Here is a 20893-nt window from a genome sequence, read left to right on the forward strand (position 1 = left end):
AGAAATTGAACAACAAATACGAGAATCATGAATAGATACCATAATTTGAATAAAATAATCTTTGAAGGAAGAAGTTACTTTGTGATCCTGGACTGGGTCATCCTTATGTCTTAAGCACAGTTGCAGTATGTTCTGGGACTTCAGTTGTCTAGTGCTAAAGAGGAAGAAAGGTGGGCCTGATTAGAGTCTCTGTGCTAAGCCTCCTCGTCTAGGTCATCATTAGAGGAAAAATTTAAAGTATCTGTAAAACCTGGGGGAATTTCCCAGGTAGAAAATTTGTCCTTAGAAATTATTGTATGTGGGGTGTCTGGTGGTTCAGTCAGTAGAACATGTGACTCTTGATCTCAGGGTCATGAGTGCAAGCCCGACACAGGGCATAGAGGCTACTTTAAAAAAAAAAAAAATGTTGTATGCATAGGACTAAGGTTATAGTTCATAATATAGAGGACTAAAGATGACTTCCCTGTTTTTCATAAAAGGGCAGAAGTTATGACTGTGTATACTGGGGTCATTATTCATAACCCTTAAGCAGTATTTCTCCCAGACAGCTCAGATCATCTCCAAAAGAATCACCTAAGAAGCGTCCTACAAATACAGATTCCTTAGGCTCAGATTCCAGATTCGTTGAACTAGAATGTCTGGAGGTGGGACTAGAAATGTATTTTTTACAGGATACATAGAGGATTCTTATACCCACTTAAGTTTAAGAACCCCTACTTAGTTTGGGACACTGAGGGGTATCTGGGTGGCTCAGTCAGTTAAGCCTCGGCCTTCTGCTCAAGTCATGATTTCGGGGTCCTGGGATCAAGCCCCACATTGGGCTCCCTGCTCAGTGGGAAGCCTGCTTCTCCCTCTTCCTTTGCCCTCCCCCCTCCATACACACTTGCGCTTTCTCTCTCTCTGTCTCTCTCATAAGTAAATAAAATCTTTAAAAAATAAATAAATAAAGTTTGGAACACCAAGGGAACCTGATTGATCAACCTTGATCAACCTTTGATATCACTTTGATATCCTGTTCTAATTAATGCCGGAGTCCTATTCCAGATTCTGTTTTAATTGATCTGGACATTAATATATTTAAAGAGCTTCCTAGATGATACCACTGTCAGGGCTAGGAATCATTGCTTTAAACTTTCCCATTACATTGGTTTTCTAAAAATCACCTACCTTTAGCTGAAAGACATCTGTCTAAAGTTCTTTGAAATACAGGAACCATACCAAAGGTAGAGGCAACAACAAAAAAAAATAGATGAATTGGACTCCATCAAAATGAAAAATATTTATTCATCAAAGGACACTATCAATGGAGTGAAAAGATAACCCACAGAATGGGAAATGATATTTGTGAATCGTATATCTGATAAGAGATTAATATCCAGAACATATAAAGAATGCCTACAACTCAACAATAATAAAACAACCCAATTCAAAAATGCATAAAGACCTAAGTAGACATTTCTCCAAAGATTTACAAATGGCTGATAAACACATGAAAAGATATTTAACATAACTAGTTTTAGGGAAATGCAAATCTAAACTACAGTGAAATACTACTATATACCTATTAGGATGGCTATTATCCCAAAAACAGAGAGTAAGTTTTGTCAAGGATGGAGAGAAACTAGAATATTTGTGCATCATTGATGGATAAAATGACGTAACACTATGTGAAACAGTTTGGTGGTTCCTCAAAATGTTAAACACATACTTAACCATAAGACCTAGCATTCCACTCCTAGGTATATACCCAAACAAACCAAAAGCAGGGACTCAAACGGAAACTTGTACACCGATTGTCATAGCCACTTAATTCACAATAGTCAGAAGGTAAAATTAACCCAAATGTCCATCAAAGGATGAATGGATAACAGTGATATATATACATATACGTACACACACACACACACACACACACACACTCTGAAATGTTACTCAGCCTTAAAAAGAAATGAAATTCTGACACATACTAAACCATGGATGGAACTTGGAAACATGCCAAGTGATGCAAGCCAGACACAAAAAGACAAATATGATTCTACCTACATGAGGAAGAGTGGAATGGGGAGTTATTGTTCAATGGGTGCAGAGCTTCTGTTTGGGTTAATGAAAAAGTTCTGGAAATGAATAGTGGTGATGGTCACAACACTGTGAATGTACTTCAAGCCACTGAATTGTACACTTAAAGATAGTTAAAATGGTAAATATCATGTCATGTATATTGTACCACAATTGAAAAAACAAAACCCAAAAACCTCCTTGCAGATTCTACTGTGCAACCAGGGATGGGAACCACTGGTTTAAAGGGGTGAGAGAGACACAAAGACCTCATTGTGAACTCAAACTTCCTGGTGAAGAGTGAACCCTGTAATGAGTTGTTGCTGGGCAGTGGGGAGCTATGTGGGTGAGGAGGTGGGCGGGGATGGGGGGAGTGTGGTGGGAGGAAGGACAGTGTCAGGTTGGCACCCAGCACAGTAGATGGTAAACAGCATTGATTTTCAAATCAGACAGATACAAAGCCTACCAGATTTGTAGCTTACCCTTTATTCAGTCATTAAAAAAGGGATGATAGGGATGCCTGGGCAGCTCAGTCAGTTAAGCGTCTGCCTTCTGCTCAGGTCATGCTCCCAGGGTCCTGGGATTGAGTCCCACATTGGGCTCCCTGCTCATCAGGAAGCCTGCTTCTCCCTCTGCCTGCTAATCTCCCTCCTTGTGCTCTTTCTCTCTAACAAGTAAATCTTTTAAAAAAAATTTTTTTTAAAGATGACAACCTCTACCACCTAGGGTTATTGTAAAGATTATCTGAGATGATGCTTGTGAAGTTTCCAGAACCAAGGTAATATTCAGAATATCTGAGAGCTGTATTGCTGGGTAAGACTGGCTTCGTGGGCTAGCAACCCATGCAGTCACACAGGATACCATCCTTAGGACACAATTCGTTTAATGAAATTTTTTATAGCTTTAGAACAAGGGCCCAGCATTTCCATTTTGTACTGGGCCTGGTGACTTAGCTGATGGAAGGCAGGGACTTTCACCCAGCTGTGACAGAGGTGGCAGTAGAGCTGAAGAATCTCCTTTGTGCTGGGCATTAACCATTTAGTTACTGCATCATGGAAGGGTCCAGAAGTTCTTCAGCAAGAGGCTCAAGTGGAAGGAGAGCTTGAGTGTAGTGGTTGTAGCTGCCAGCTTTCTCCTGCCTGGCTGTATCCCTCTCACAAGATCCTCACAAGATCTCTCCAGAAGGTAAGCCTCCAGTTTTCTGATGAAAGGAGAAGTGGTGGGAGGATTGAGGTAAAGTTGGCTGACTGGGGAAAATGGGGAGTAGCTCTTGCCATTTTCAACCAATCCCCCGGTTTTTTGCTGTCACCCCCTTCAGAGGTACCTGATGTCAATAGGTCCTGAATCCCTCTAGGATTTTGCAGAGTAAATCAACTTGTTTCTTGTCCCCAGCCCATCTCACACCTATCCCTGCCACCACAGACACTGAGCCCTCCCTTTTCTCCAGTTTAAGTCTGTTTCCACCACCTATCTGCCTTCTAGCTTATGAAAATGTGTAGCCGCGCTGGTCAGCCGTCAGCTCCTCTGGTGTCCCCTCCCATTCTGTGTTCTTGTGAGGTCATTCCTTTTTGCATTCTCTGCTGTCATTTCTGTGAAGTTTTGGGAAAGCAGCTAATACAAACACATGTGTTCAGTCTGCCTTGTTTAGCCAGAGGCAGTCCTGAGCTCTTTTAGACTATAGTATCAACTCACTGGAAAGGTCTGTTCCTCATCACCCCTCAGCACCTACTAGATATGTGGCCTCAGAGGCTTGAGGTCAAGAGAGGAGCATGGTTTGCCATTTAAACATGTTTCCTTTGCGAGAATGCCCGCTGTCTGCTAGTCAAACACTTTTCGCAAGATTGGACAAGAAATAAGGATGATGAGGAAAGAATGATGGCTTCCTGACTTAACTAGTTCCATTTCAGTCCCTAGTTCATTGTAGACTCCATGGAGAAGGGTGGTAGCCCAGTGTGGCCCACCGAGGGGCTTCTCTGTCTCATGCAACTCCCCTAAGCATTGACAGTTTCCTGAACATTAAGGGACTTCTTTCAGCCTTCAGTTCGGGCATTCATGCCACATCCTTGCAGCATGTATGGTCTTTGCTCTCTGATGCAACAGTGGTCCAGATAAGACCGTAGCTCCCATTCTCATCTGTCCTCCCCAGTCGGCTCTGGAGCCAGCAGATACATGTGAGATCTACATCTGAAGGCTGGAGAGAGCCAACCTGGACCCTTTTCCCCCAGCAGTTGCCCACCATGCCCTCTCTCCCCATTTCTCTCATCCCTTGCTCAACAATCTGCAATCTCTAGAAATGGTTCTTAACATCTCTGGAGGTCACCAACAGAAGACTGCTGAGGGAGACTTTATATTTTAAGAAGAACAAAAGAGCTAAGTAAATGCAAAAAAAAAAAAGCCATCTGTATATTATCTTGCTATTTAATAACTTAGATTAGCTAAGAATCTGGTACATTTTCAAACTTTTTCTTTTTTCTTTCTCTTTTTTCTATTAGAGAGGGAGAGCATGCATGAGCATGCAAGTGGGAATGCAAGTGGAAGAAGAAGGAGAGAGAGAATCTTAAGCAGAGAGAATCTTCACTATCTCACGACCCTAAGATCGTGACCTGAGCTGAAATCAAGAGTCACATGCTTAACCCACTGAGCCATCCAGGCACCCCAAACCTTTTCAATAAGAATTTTTCCAAATCTGGGGCGCCTGGGTGGCTCAGTGGGTTAAAGCCTCTGCCTTTGGCTCAGGTCATGGTCCCAGGACCCTGGGATCAAGCCCCAAGTCGGGTTCTCTCTGCTCAGCGGGGAGCCTGCTTCTCCCTCTCTCTGCCTGCCTCTCTGCCTGCTTGTGATCTCTCTCTGTCAAATAAATAAATAAAGTCTTCTTTTTTTTTTAAAAGAATTTTTCCAAATCAGATAACAAAAAAATTTTAAAAACACTCTATCTACCATATGTTCATTCTACCTTATAATAGAAAATGCTTGGTAAAATTTAAAACAAGGTCTTAGAAACAGAAAACTATTTGTCTTACTAAATTTTGGGCAAGTACAGAGTGGTTCCAATTTTTTTTAAAGATTTTATTTATTTATTTGACAGAGAGAGAGAGCACAACAGGGGGAGCGGCAGGCAGAGGGAGAGGCAGGCTCCCCACTGAGCAGGGAGCCCAATGACGGACTCCATCCCAGGACCCTGGGATCGTAACCTGTGATAAGGTGCTGAGAGCCAAAGGCAGATGCTTAATTGACTCAGCCACCCAGAGTGGTTGCAATTAAGAAAAAAGCCAAAAATTGCTTTCCAAATTATCTCTTAAACAGTAAGGCACCATCAAATAAGAAAGCAAATACTTAATACCGTTAATTTTAGCAAAACTATGCCCACATTTTTAGTGTCGTATTTGTTACCGATAGGATGAGCTCTTCCGTACTCTTGCATCTTATAAACTTATCGCACCGAGATACAGATGGCAGAGAAGCCGATGGGGACGTACATGTCCTGTGACTCTAAAAGAAGGTAACATTTTTCCAGGATTACCAGATTTTTCTGTGAGGTAAGTGAGATTTTCAAAACTTAATTTTAAAACCTGCCCATACTTCTTTTCCATTGTTTGTGATTATGGCCTATTTTAAGTTTCCTAGGTAAAATATACTGTCTTTCATCAGAAGAAGCATTAAAAACATTCTTATTGAACCCACGTCCCTATCTTCTTCCACCTATGCCGGCACCACCATTCAAAGTGTTCATATTTGGGCCTCAGTCTTCAGGGAAAACAACGCTTTGCCATCTGCTTGCAGAAAATTACAAAGGAAAGGTAACTACCTACCCAGCTAGCTAGTTACCTATCTATACTTGATTAAAATTTGTAGGACTCTGGGATTCACAGGATTGCTCTGTTTTCTTAATTTTGCACTGTCAGTTGGGTAATTGTCCCACTGGGCCGGGAGTGGGGAAGACCTCTTCCTGCCTGCTTGTTGTGGCTGCCAAGACCACAGGCTCTCCCTGCTTCCCAACAGCCCCCAGACTCGACTGTTAATGTCACACCCGTTATTGCCACCCATGACCTATTTTGGTTTCCTTCATCTCCTGTTTCCTGGGTCCTCCTAGCTCTCGGTCCCTCTCCCCACACAGTCACTCGTACCTTCATTCTTATTACCTGCAAAGACGCCCCTCTTTGGTGACACATACCCTGACCTGTCAGTCCCTTGGCCTCTCTCCTCATGGATCCTGTTCTCCATGCTGAATAAAGTCAAGAGAAGTTATTTTTAGTTTAGACCAGAATGATAGCAGGAGAGATGGTGAGAAGCAGGCAGACTGGGGATATGACTAGAAGATGGAGCCCATGGAGTTCATGAGGGATTGGAATGGAGAGGATTCTGCGAAGGCCAGAGTGCTGAAGCGGAGAGCAAGAAGGGGAAGGCCGAAGATGATGGGCCGAAGGCGTCATCAGAGCAGTGCAGCCTTGGGAAGGGGTGTGAACTGATTTCAAGTGCCATTCCTTTGAACGCAGGGGTAACTTCTTCTATTTGCTTTTAACTTTTTAGTGTAAAATATGACAAACAGAAAAGTGAAGCTCAGTGCATTGTCACAAAACAAACCCCCATATAACCACCACCCAGGTCAAATAACGGTCACCACCCTGGAAGCCCCCTCATGTCTTCTCCCATTATCAGTCCTCTTACCCCTTCCACAAGGGTAACTGCTGCCCTGAACTTTTTATGACATTCACTCCTGTTCTTTTGTGGTTTTTACCATGTGAGTGTACATCTAAATGCCACAGGTTAGTTTTGCACACTTTCTTAACTTTCTAGACTTAAACAACTTAATGTTCTTTATGCCTGGCTTTTTTTTCACTTCACATTATGATTGTGATATTTATGAATGTTATTTATACATGTTACTGCATATAGCTACAGTTCATGCTTTTTTTTTTTAGTATATTCTCTTGATTGAATTATACTCTAATTTGCTCATCCATTGGAGTGTTTATGAAACTTGGGTTGATTCCTGTTTGAGTTTGGGTATTATGAATAATATTGCTATAAACATTCTTGCACCTGTTTCCTGGGGCACGCTTGATATCTTTATATATTCTGGAGATAATATCTAGCAGTAAAATTCCTGGGACATGGACTATGCATACATTCAACTTGTGTAGATAATGCTTAACTGTTTTCCAAACTATTTCTATCAATTGTGTGGGAGAGCTCTGTTAGTCCATATTCCTGCCAACTTTCATTATGGTCAGTTTTTCCAATTTAAGCCATTCTAGTAGATGTATCTCACTGTGGTTTTAATTTGTACTTCCCTGAAAATAACGAGGTTAAACATTTTTTCTTTTGTTTACTGGCCATTCAGATACTCTCTTTTTAAAGTGTTTGTTCAAGTCTGTTGCCCATTTGAAAATTTTTTTCATGTTATTGGTAGGAATTCCTTATATTGTCTATATACAAGTTCTTTTTTGATAATAAGCTTTATGAATATTTTCTACCACTCTGTGGTTTGCCATTTCATATTATATTACCGTATGTGTCAGACAAAAGAATTATAAATTTAAAATATAAAGAGCTCTTATGAATCAATATGCAGATGAAGCCCCAAAGGAAAAAATAGCAAATAAGCAATTCACAAAATAATAGATACAATAGAATAGCCACTAATCATGAGAAAAGAGTTATCACCTCCCTGATAACCAGAGAGGTGCCAAAAAACTAGAGAGATGCCATGTCAATCTCACCGTTGGTGTTGAAAGATCACTATTAACACCCAATACTGATGTGTGGCTAGGATGGGAAGAAATACATTTTCCTACACTGCTGGTAAGAGTATAACCATTAAGGATGACAATTAGATCTATGTAAGAGCCTAAAGTCCGTACATATCCTTTGAACTGTCAATTTTATTTTATAAATTTTTCCTAAAGAAACTATAAAAGATATATACATAACTGTGTTTATCATAGCCTAGTTTATAATAGCAAAAACATGTATACCTTAGTATACATTATTAGCATTTTAGTTACATAAAGTTTAATATGTTCATCTAATATAATACTGTATATCCATTAAAAAATGATGATGTGGGGGCGCCTGGGTGGCTCAATGGGTTAAGCCTCTGCCTTCGGCTCAGGTCATGATCTCAGGGTCCTAGGATCGAGCCCCACGTCGGGCTCTCTGCTTGGCGGGGAGCCTGCTTCCCCCTCTCTCTCTGCCTGCCTCTCTGTCTACTTGTGATCTGTCTCTCTCTGTCAAATAAATAAACAAAATCTTTTAAAAAAATGATGTGGCTATATATTTTTTGGCATGGAATAAAGTAATACAATCATATTGAGGGAAAAGCAAAATGGAACCTAGAAGTATGGAAATATCATTTAAACTGAAAAGTTTATAGATATATAAGTATATATATCTATATATAGAATGTATAGAAATCTACTTCTAAGATCTTAAAATCTTATTTAAAATTTCTACATGAAATTTCTATATGAAATTTCTATACTTAAAATTTCTATATGAAATCTAGGATTTCATGTAGAAATCTACTTCTAAGATCTCAATATTCAGTATGAGGTATATTATCTAACTTACAGTGGATTTATATTCATAATACATATAGAATTCTAATCCAGTTTTTTAAATGGGCAAAAGTTGAACATATGATTAAAACACAAGGTAAGTGAATGACCAATAGCACATAAAAGTAGCTCAAATTTATTTGTGATTAGAAGAATATGAATTTAAACTACAGTGAGATACTTCTTCACACACACTAGAATGGCTAAAATTGAAAAGATTCAGAGAAACAAATGTTGGTGAAGATGTGGAGTTAACTGTAATTTCCGTCATTGCTGCTAAGAATGTAAAATAGCTCAACCACTTTGGAAACAGTGGAATGGCTTATTACAAAATCAAATATACACTTACTGTATGACCCGGTAATTCCACATATAGGTATTTGTCTAAGAGAAATAAAAACATATGTCCACAAAAAGACTTCCTCAGAAATGTTCATTACTAGTTTATTTATAACAGCCCCAAATTGGAAAAGCCCAAATGCCCATCAAAGATAAGTGGATTAAAAAGAACACCACCACCACCTGTGGCATGGTTACACAGTGATACTACTCAGTAATAGAAAGGAACAGATTACTGGTGTACACAGTTACACTGATGAATCTTAAAAACATTGTGCTAAGGGGGAAAAGCTTAGAAAAGATTGCATACTCTGATTCCATTTATATGAAATTCTAGAAAAGGCAGAACTAATACATAGTGACAAAAAACAAAGTGGTAGCCAGGGGCCAGGAACTAACTATAAAGAAACATGAGGGAAATTTTTTCAGGTGATATAAATGCTCTACATCTTGATTTTAGTTGTTGTTATGTGTATATATATATTCGTCAAAACTCATCAAACTGTATACTTAAAATGGATGCTTTTTATTGTAAGTTATACATGTAAAATAGATTTTTTTAAAAATTATGTGTAACTTGAATATTTATTACCTGATATATATATATATATATATATATATATATATATATATATATAAGCATATCATACTATATGAAAAGTATGGCTGAATTTCTGTGAAAGCATGTACTCAAAAATCACTGAATTCTGAAAATAACACATCTCAAGTGACATTAAGATCTTCGAGGTAGATAAGTATAGATCTAGAAATAGATATAGTTGAACAATGTGTTAATATTCACAGTGATTTGTGCTTCTGTTGGTTTTCTCAAATATTCTTTGCAGGTAATTGACTACGCCACGTTTGTTCAACCGCGTTTTGATAAAGCCCTTGAAACATTAGTGAAAGATACAATAGCGGAGGCCACTGAGACAGCCATTAAAGCTGTAAGAGAGCGGCTATTCATTAAACTGCAAGCTAAAAAACAAGGTGAACCCCCTCTGTCACATGTGTGTTCTAAGCGGAGGTCAGCAATTCAGCCTGTCTGCCCGAGGGCTGGGACTTGCTATGCTCGCAAACACAATGTTCAAAACAGTCCTAAGGCGGTGAAACTGGAAGAAGCCTTAGTGATAATTAACACAATTCTGTAACTTGACAGATGAGGAAAACTTTTCATATAAATTGGGAAGCTTCTATCATTTTCTGTGCTTGAAACTATTAAGTAGCAAGGAAATGATCTTCCGACATGGCAATGTTAAGCTTTTGCTAGGATAGAACGGGTTACTTGCCTAATAAATCTGTCTCTTCTTTCTCAGCAGCCTATAAACAAGTAAAATAAATAAAATAAATATAAACATGGTGCCCAAGGGATTACAAAAGCAATAGCAAAAAGACCAGCATTAAAATTACATGCCATCCTTGGGGTGCCTGGGTGGCTCAGTTGATTAAGTGTCTGTCTTTGGCTAAGTCATGGTCCTGGCTCCTACGATTGAGCCCTGCCTCCTGGTTCCCTGCTCAGTTTTGCTTCTCCCACTCCCTCTGTTCTTCCCACCACTCGTGCGCGTTCTCACTCTCAAATAAATAAAATCTTTTTTAAAAAATTAGGAATAGTGTGGAGGACCATAGGGGAAGGGAGGGAAAACTGAATGGGGAGAAATCAGAGAGGGAGACAAACCATGAGAGGCTCTGGACTCTGGGAACCAAACTGAGGGTTACAGAAGGGAGGGGGGCAGAGGGATGGGATAACCAGGTGATGGGTGTAAAGGAGGGCACGTGTTATATGCAACTAATGAATGATACATAACTAATGAATCCTTGAAAACTATATCAAAAATTAATGCGGTACTATATGTTGGCTAATTGAACATAATAATAAAAAAAAATCACATGCCATACAAATGATCATCCAGATGATCCAGAATGAATTTGTTTTCAGTATATTATCTTCAAAATGAAAACTGAAAGTTTACTAAATACTCATGGACAATTCACAAACTAAAGCTCGAGAAATATTGGGGAAGACTAATAAGGTGGCTTTTTATTTAACTTATTTAAGACTGGACAAAATGAATTCATTAATTCATTCAACCTAGTACTCTGTGTTAGACATGATTCTAGGCACTGGGCTACAGAGGTGAACCAGACACATGAAACTCCTGTCTTTGTGGTTGTTACATTTTAATGGGGGTGGGGTGGTAAGTGAACAGATAGAAAAATATAATACGGTACTGGGTCAGGCAGTGACTGGGGCAGGGGTGCTGGAGTGTTAGGATGAGCAGGGAAGACCTTTCTGAAAAGAGAACATTTAACTGAAACCTGAGTCAAGAAGGAACTAGCTGGGCTCCAGGAGGAAGAATAGTGATTGATGGTGTTTCTTGGAGTCTGTAGTGATTCCTTTCACATCAAATTATGGCATGAAATCATAGATTTTAGATTTTTCCACAAATTGCTTTCTCCCACCAGAACGTAGAAATAGATGACATTTCTCATACACTGCAAACTTAAAAGCCTCTTTTTCTTTTTCAAATTTCATAATTTAGAATTCAGATGAATCTGACAGTAGAGTTCTTAAAAATTTTTTTTTTAAGATTTTATTCATTTATTTGACAGACAGAGATCACAAGTAGGCAGAGAGGCAGGCAGAGAGAGAGGAAGGGAAGCAGGCTCCCCGCTGAGCAGAGAGCCCGACGCGGGGCTCGATCCCAGGACCCTGGGATCATGACCGAGCCGAAGGCAGAGGCTTTAACCCACTGAGCCACCCAGGCGCCCCTAGTTCTTAAAATTTTTTTAATTGGAATTTTCATGCTGGTTCCACTAATTTGCTAACTTTGCGATTTCAGTCCCAAATATACTTTAAAGAAAAATTTGTCAGTGAAGATTACTGAGGTTTTTTAACATGGAAAATTCTATAATACAGCGGATGGTAGCTAACACGCATTAGGCTTCCTGCGTGCCAAGCATTTTCTTAGTGTTTGAATCTATTATCTCATTTAATCCTTACAACAATGCTTTTGGCTTGATCATCCTCATTTTGCCCAGTAGAAATTGAAACAGAGAGATCAAATGATTTGCCAAAGCCATACTGCCTGGGTCAGAACTCACACTCAAGTCTCTTTAGAGCAGAAGACTTAATCTCTATCCTTGTCTGCCTACCCCCAACTCTATTTTGCTAACGCAGCCCCTTACTATCTTTTAGCACAGTCAACTTCAAGAATACTTGAAAGAGAATTTGAAAAGAAAGAATATGACAAGTTCCCATCTGATGCCTTTAAGAGCTTAGAAGAGTCACAGTCTTCATTTGATGAAGGTGGTAAAAAAAAATATATTGCTGATGTTCTTGACCAAATCCTTTCTGATCTTTAGATCAGATTAGTTGATAAAGCATATTATTCTTTCATGCAGCGTTCACTCATGAACCCCCAAAAGATGGCTCTTTAGAAGACAAGGAAGACAAAAAGAGTTCAGAAAATGTCCTCGATGATCAATCCTCTAAGACTGGTAAAGACGATAACAGAATGTATGGTTCATGCCATGTTTATGGATCTTATTCCATGTATTTCTTGTTTTATCATGTTTATATTGAAACTTAATATTATCCCCCAAATTGGGCATTTAGGTTGAAAAATAATTAGCTTTTCTCTTATGGATTTAAACTGAACAGCTATAGAACAAAATAGATTTATTAGAATGAAGAAAAAACTAATAGGATAATAAATTCTTTCTTAAAATCTGTCTAATGTACTGGAATCAGAACATCACAAACCTAGAGTTTGAGCTGTGAAATGTTACCATTTAGTGCTTGAGAGTATACAATGTAAACTATTTTTACCTTTTTTGATTTAAAATACAACATTTAATTATATTACTTCATTACAAAATATTTTAATCCTCATTTTAAATTATTGCACTATTTCCCCGTTCATAGGCAATAATTTTAAGTAGTTTCTATGTTGTAAACTTATTTTTCAGATTTTTTTTTACTAGTTTAATGGGTATGAAGTTATAGACAGAGTCAAATTGCTTTGCATAAAAGTTATTCCAAATTTTGTTTTCCTCAGTAATATACAAAATATGTGTTATTGTTCCCTTGGCATATTTTCTTTTAAAATATAATTTCCACGATTTTTATTTGATGATTTCTGAAATTTAATATTTTAATATTTATTAACCATTTATATTTCTTCTTTTCTGAGGTGACCATTTTTGTCTTTTGCTCATTTTTCTAAATTGTTCTATCGGTTATATGTTTCTAAAAAAATTTTCTGTATTAGTCCCTTATTTTGTATATATTTTTTCCACATTGGGTCATTTGCTTTTTAAATCACTTTGCTGTTTTTGAAGTAGAGGGACTTTTTCATAGTTTTGTAGTCAAATCATTACTTTCACTTTATTGATTTCTTCCATTTACTTTCTGATCTTACCAAGTCTTCCTCTCAACCTGAGATTTAATACATACTTATATTCTTTTTTTTCTATCGGTCCAACCTTTTGGCATTTAGTGTTTAAATGCATCTATAATTCCTTTTGTTATATAATGTAGAACTGATTGTTTGTTTGGTTGGTTCCTCCTAATTCAGACAGATAGGTCCTTGGCCGGTGTTTATTTTAAGCCTAGTAGGAATAGAACTGGGCCCTGTCAGAAACTCACATATGGCACGCCACCTACGATACACACACACAGTCTTCACAAGAGGACCCCAGACATTAAATTTTTGACCAAGTAACATCTGGGAGCCCCTTCTCAGCTGCTGCAGAATTCCTAGCACCAAAACAGAAAGAAAGCCCTGGACCCTCGCTGTTTTCTCTTTGGGGGAGGTAGTGCAAGGTAGAAGTAGGAAGCATCAGTGTCTCTATCCTCCACTGAAGCGATGTCAATGCCGCCAGGATGCCCTGGGAAAAGGCATGCTCCCTGCGCAGCCTTTACCTCTTGGAGCCAGGAGACTGTTAGTTCCATCAGGAAGGGCAAATTTGATTTTTGTTTCTAATTTAGATCCACTGGCATGGTATGAAACTAAAATTACTCTTGGTTTTGTGATAAGTCACTATCTCTGTTTTTCACTCTGTATAGTATATGCCCTATTGTTGACCTCTTTGATTATTATGATTGTAATATCAGTTTTAAAAAATTGGGAACATGAGTCCTGGCTCCCTGGGCCTATCATACCACACTCTTCATTGGGAATCACCTACAATGTCTTGTTGTTCTTGGAGTGTTAACAATGTTTTATTCATAGATGAGAAAGAAACCAGTGAATCATCTACATTTAAAAGGAGTTTTCAAAGCTCTGGTCAAGATTTTAAATTGGACCCCCAAAAAGTTAATTAATATTTGGTTAATATGGTTCTCTCAGATTGTGGATCTCAAAATCTCAAATAATTCCTTCAGAATTTTGAGAAATTCTGTGTGAGAAATGTGTGATTTAAAAAATATATATAGGGGCACCTGGGTGGCTCAGTGGGTTAAGCCTCTGCCTTCGGCTCAGGTCATGATCTCAGGGTCCTGGGATCGAGCCCCGCATTGGGCTCTCTGCTCAGCAGGGAGTCTGCTCCCTGCTCTCCCTATGCCTGCCTCTCTGCCTACTTGTGATCTCTCACTGTCAAATAAATAAATAAAACCTTTAAAAAATAAATTTAAAAAAAAATATATATATATCTAGGGGCACCTGGGTGGCTCTGTTGGTTAGGTGTCTTCCTTCAACTCAGGTCATGATCTCAGGGTCCTGGGATCAAGCCCCGTGTTGTGGCAGCTCCCTGCTTCGCCAGGAGTCTGCTCCTCCCTCTCCCTCTTCCCCTCCCCACCGCTTGTGTCCCCTCTCTATCTATCTATATCTCTTGCAAATAAATAAAATCTTTAAAAATAAATAATAAATTAAAAAACATTATTAATACTCTATCTTAAAGGCTACTCTATCTTCTTTTTTAAAAATTAACACATAATGTATTATTTGCCCCAGGGGTACAGGTCTGTGAATTGTCAGGCTTACACATTTCACAGCACTCACCATAGCACATACCCTCCCCAATGTCCATAACCCAGCCCCCCCATCCCTACCCTCCTACCCCCCGCCAGCAACCCTCAGTTTGTTTCCTGAGATTAAGAGTCTCTTATGGTTTGTCTCCCTCCTGATCCCATCTTGTTTCATTTTTTTCCTTCCCTACCCCCCAAAACCCCCTGCCCTGCCTCAGATTCCTCATATCAAAGAGATCATATGATAATTGTCTTTCTCTGATTGACTTATTTCACTCAGCATAATATCCTCTAGTTGCAAACAACAAGATTTCATTTCTTTTGATACCACATCTTCTTTATCTATTCATCTGTTGATGGACATCTAGGTTCTTTCCATAGTTTGGCTACTGTGGACATTGCTGCGATAAACATTTGGGTGCACGTGCCCCTTCGGATCATTACATTTGTATCTTTAGGGTAAATACCCAGTAGTGTGATTGCTGGGCAGTAGGGTAAGTCTATTTTCAACTCTCTGAGGAACCGCCATACTGTTCTCCAGAGTGGCTGCACCAGCTTGCATTCCCACCAGCAGTGTAGGAGGGTTCTCTTAAAGGCTACTCTATGATGAACAGTTAGACATGCAAAAACACAGAAAAAAAGAAAATGTGGTATATTATTTTGATGAAAAGAATATTGGGAAGACAAGGGCTCTTTCTGTTCTGCTATCCCTGGCATGTGGCTACCAAGCTGCAAAATGGCTGGTGGTACTGCAGCCATCATATCAGTCTGCTTGGCAGGAAGAGGAAAGAGGCAAGGGACAAAAACTGGCACTCCACCCAGCCCAGTTTTTCCTCGCTAGAGAGAGGACAGGAAGACTCACCAGAAAATAATCTGGCTCCATATTATCTAAAGGCCATCTAGGTTAGAAGGGAAGTGGAGAGATGCAGTGTTTTTAGCTGGGCACATTGCTGACCCCCACAAACTCAGGGTTCTGTTATTAAGAAAGAGAAGAATGGATATTGAGTGAACAACTAGCAGCTTCTAGAACATTTGGTATATCTCTAGGAACTGCTGGTTCTCTCCACCCTTAAGAATAAGCTTCTCAGTTCCCAGCAGCTGGGCAGTAGGCAGCTGCTCTTTGAAGGCCCTTTGGCATTTTTTTCTGGGCTCGGATAGATGAGGCTCTAGCAGGAGACCCTGGTGGTGGAGTGTTAGGACAGCAGTTCAGGAAGCAGAACTGGAAAAGCAGAGGTAGAGGAGCCAAGGGCAGCTGCCGGTCTTCTGTCTTGTTAGAGGAGGGGATTAATACTTATATTCTGATGAAGCCTATGAGCCACGGCAGCCGTGTGAGTAGTCATTCAGCTTGAAATGAGGGTCAGAATGAAGTAGAACACTTGAAAACCCTGCCTGTGCCATCCTCTCTTCCATCCTGGCCAACTTGCCTACCTCTTTTCCTCTCACTGTTGCACGTGGTCCCATGCTTGTGACTGGAAGTATTCATCTTGTTTTCTGATTCATTCCCTCGATGCTCATGATTTAGCTTGACCCAGGAATCCTTTGCTCCCTCCCTCTTCTACCTGGCTTCCTGGGTTTTGGCTCCTGCTGGACATGACTTCTTACCTCACTCACTTTCATTCTGACCTTCTGATGTTTTATATTTCCTGACTTCATGTTTCCTCCCCAGTCTGTTTCCCCCTTCTTGGAGCATGTACTGCAGTAACACAAAAATCGTACTTTCTTGGATCAAGTATTAACAATCATGATCTATTGCAAGTAACATTGTCCACTAAAATAATTAATGGCATTAGGTTATTTTGCTTTAGACACATTAGAAGACTCAATAGAAGACGTAACTGCAGAGCATCCAGAGGTTCTTTCTATGATAGAGGAGACTGTGAAAATGACAAAGGACATGAACTTTGAACAGCCATATGAAAAGCATGCTGAAATCTTAGAGGAAATCATCAAAGAGGTAAGAAGTCCAGACCCAAATGCGTATGCTCTTTGGTAGTTCTTAACATCCAAACCATTATGCAATATAATTTCATAGCTTTGACATTAATCCTTCATTAACTTTTATTTTCTTTAATTGAGTTCAGTTCAGTTCATTAAAATATGGTGCCTGTGAAGCATGTACCAAAGTTAGATATTTCTTCTATGAGCTAATTAGTTGTAAACAGAGACAAATTTCACTCTATAACTAACTTATTTCTTCTTACCACCTTGAACATGCATTCATAGGGGAAATGGATGGACACACAAGTGATTGTCCAATCTAAGGGGAAAATAAAGCCTCAGATGCTATGTCCTACCACTGACAAATCAGAAGGTTTATCTTTGGTTTATAAAGAACAAGATATCTGGGCGCCTAGGTGGCTCAGTGGGTTAAAGCCTCTGCTTTCGGCTCAGGTCATGATCCCAGGGTCCTGGGATCGAGGCCCGCATCGGCTCTCTGCTCAGCGGGGAGCCTGCTTCCCCCTTTCTCTCTGCCTGTCTCTCTGCCTACTTGTGATCTCTGTCAAATAAATAGATAAAATCTTAAAAAAAAAAAAAAAAAAACCACCAAGATATCCATACGGGTCTATTTTGTACAAAGACCTTGAGTAAGCATTCAGGGCAAAAGTCAAAGACAACAAGTCTGTTTTGGACTCTCAATGAACTTCTTTGGTATTTTTCTGTAATTTGAGAATTATGTCATTTAAAATTATTTGAGAGGAGGGACACCTGGATGTCTCAGTAGGTTAAGCCTCTGCCTTCGGCTCAGGTCATGATCTCAGGGTCCTGGGATCGAGCCCCACATCGGGCTCTCTGCTCAGCAGGGAGCCTTCTTCCCCCCCACCCAACCCCCCTTGCCTCTCTGCCCACTTGTAATCTCTGTCTGTCAAATAAATAATAAAAATAAAAATCTTTTAAAAATAAAATAAATTGAGAAGAAAAAAATATTCTATGAGAGTATAAAACCACTCTGTAACACATTGGGTTGGCTCCTTGAGCCCGAGGCTGTACCCAAGGTGAGTTGCTGTCCCCCTCTGAGCTTCCCATAGAGATATTTCAACTTCTTCTGCATTCCTTCAGGTTGTTCTGTTGCTAGTTGTTTCCTTCAGAAACATTCTGAGAACCTACTATTTGCCCTGTCATGTGCTAGGGCTATGAAGATTCTAGGGCTATGAAGATGAATTAAACATAGCTCTTTAAGGAGCCATCAGGCAGGTGCAGAAGGCTGATATATAATCCAGTATTTGAGTTATCATGAAATTTGCAGTAATTAGATATGTACAAGGTGTAGGAATTCCACCTACCGTTAGGGTTCTCAGCTCTGCATGGAAAGTGAGACAAAGTGTCCCAGAGGAGAGACAGGCAAGTGAGGGACGTCTATAGCACTGTGGAAGTCCCATCCTTGCCCTTCACTGAAGATTTCCACCATTCTCTTCAGAATTTATTCTGGAGGATACACATCTACAAGGAGTACTAAAACTCCTCTGATACAGGAATGTATACAGTGTCATTAGAGGACAAGCTGCCACTCTGGGATTGCGGAGGACTCTAAATCACATGACATTTTAACATCAAATATCTCATCAGATCATCTTTCTCAAGAGAACAGAGACCTGTACAGGAGACCTTTTGACCTTTCATCAGTTTTGATGGTCTCTGTGAGTAGTCAGACTATTTTTAAAAAGTAGCTAGGTTGAAACTAAAACTGCTCTAAAAATAAATAAATAAATAAATAACATCCTTTAAAAAAAAAAAAAAGTAGCCAGATAAAGAGATCTACTCCTTTATGTCATTTGCTCATTTTTAATAATTTATCTTTGTTTTCATTTGCAGTTCTTTATGTGTTCTGAATATGAGTCCTAGATGTATTGCAACTACCTTTACAAATATCTTCTATTCTGAATAATAAGAGTTAATTTTAATGAAGTCCAACTGATTAATTTTTCTTTCATAGTTAGTGCTTCCTGTTTCAGAAATCTTTGGCTGGGGGTGCCTGGGTGGCTCAGTGGGTTAAAGCCTCTGCCTTCGGCTCGGGTCATGATCCCAGGGTCATGGGATCGAGTCCTGCGTCTGGCTCTCTGCTGGGCAGGGAGCCTGCTTCCCCCTTTCTCTCGGCCTGCCTCTCTGCCTACTTGTGATCTCTGTCAAATAAATAAATAAAATCTTAAAAAAAAAAAAAAAAAAGAAATCTTTGGCTGTCCAGGTCAGGAGGATATATATATTATTAGGTTTTCTTCTGTAAATTTTGCTTTGCCTTTCATAGTTAGATCTAAGGTTCATTTTGAATTAATTTCATGTATGCAAAAAATATATCCAAATGGCCAGTAAGCATGTGAAAATGTACTCAACACCATTAGTTATCAGAAAAATACAAATTAAAACCACAACATGAGGAAGGGGATGAAGTATAAACTTCCAGTTATGAAAGAAGTCAAGGGGATGAAAAGTACAGCATAAGGAATGTACTCAATAATATAATGACTTTGTATGGTGACAGATGGTAACTACATTTATCATGGTGAGAATTTTGTAATGTATTTAATTGTAGAACAACTATGTTGTACACCTGAAACTCTTATAATATTTTATGTCAACTATACTTCAATAACAATTATAATACATACATACGTACATATTTTACATGGTTTTTTTTAAAAACCACAACATGATGATCATGATTAATTTTTTTCTAATATGGATATCCAGTTATGTTCCAGCACCATTTATTGTAAAGACCAAATTTCCTCACTATCATAAATCAAGTGGCCTTATCTGTGTGGTCTATTTCTGGACACTCCATTCTGTTCCATGGACCTATTTGTCTATCTGCATTCCAATACCACACATATTAACTGCTGTAGCTTTGTAATAAATCTTGAAATCTGGAAAGAGGACTCCTTTAACAGCTTGTTTCTCCTGTCACTGCATCCTTCCCTGTGTAATAAGTTGTTTCGTTCTCCTTACTTTTTCAAGGGTATCTTGACTATTATAGATCCTTTTTACTTCCACATAAATTTTAGAATCAACTTTCACTACACACACACACACACACACACTTGCTGGGGTTTTGATTGGGTTGCAATGAATCTGTAAATAAATTTGATGAGAACTACCATCTTCACAATATTGGGTCTTCTAATCCATGAACATAGAATAACCTTACTTTGGAGCCTGGGTGACTCAGATGGTTTAAGGTCTGCCTTCGGCTCAGGTCACGATCTCCAGGTCCTGGGATCAAGCCCCATGTCCAACTCCCAGCTCAGCCAGGAGTCTGCTTCTCCCTCTCCCTCTGCCTCTCCCCTTGCTTGTACTCTCTTTGTCACTGTCTCTCAAATGAATAAATAAAATCTTTAAAAAAGAAGAATAGCCTTACTTTATCTCGGTCTTTAATTTCTCCCAGCATTGTTTTGTAGTTTTCAGTGTAGAAGTCTTCAGTATCCCTCATTAGGTTTATTTTTAGGTATTTGATGTATTTTGATGCTATTTTAGATACTGTTGTGGTCCTATTTTATTTTTCAATTGTTGTCTCAGTAATCATTTTTATCCTGTTTTTCTATTGTACCTCCCATTAAATTTCATATTCTGATCTGAAGGTCATAGCCTACGTGCAGAACAGGTATGAATAATGCATTTAGGCATAATGTATGATCCTGTCCAGGAAAAGTGAATAGGTTTTATTTCATTTGCAAACTGGACAGTTAGGCATGGCTCCCTGGAGTCATGGGTTAAGAAAGATTCTGGGGGCACCTGAGTGGTTCAGCGGGTTAAAGCCTCTGCCTTCGACTCAGTTCATGATCCCAGGGTCCTGGGATCGAGCCCTGCATCGGGCTCTCTGCTCAGCAGGGAGCCTGCTTCCTCCTCTCTCTCTGCCTGCCTCTCTGCCTACTTGTGATCTCTGTCTGTCAAATAAATAAATAAAATCTTTAAAAAAAAAAAAAAGAAAGATTCTGAAACACATCTGTGTATTAGCTCCTTTTAGCATTTTTTAGAATTGCAG

General features: G+C 39.2%; 1 protein-coding gene across 1 annotated transcript in view; it reads left to right on the forward strand.

The window, feature by feature from the left end:
- The window catches only part of AK9 (adenylate kinase 9), a 120798-nt gene that overhangs the window by 27089 nt on the left and 72816 nt on the right, over positions 1-20893 (forward strand). The window contains exons 11-16 of the mRNA XM_080806437.1: positions 5452-5591; positions 5672-5852; positions 9797-9941; positions 12148-12258; positions 12354-12449; positions 16725-16873. Coding sequence (XP_080662563.1) covers positions 5452-5591; positions 5672-5852; positions 9797-9941; positions 12148-12258; positions 12354-12449; positions 16725-16873 — 822 coding nt within the window. The remainder of the gene's footprint in view (positions 1-5451; positions 5592-5671; positions 5853-9796; positions 9942-12147; positions 12259-12353; positions 12450-16724; positions 16874-20893) is intronic.

Source organism: Martes martes, assembly GCF_963455335.1.
Source record: "Martes martes genome assembly, chromosome: 6".
In the NCBI taxonomy this organism is placed as follows: Eukaryota; Metazoa; Chordata; class Mammalia; order Carnivora; family Mustelidae; genus Martes; species Martes martes.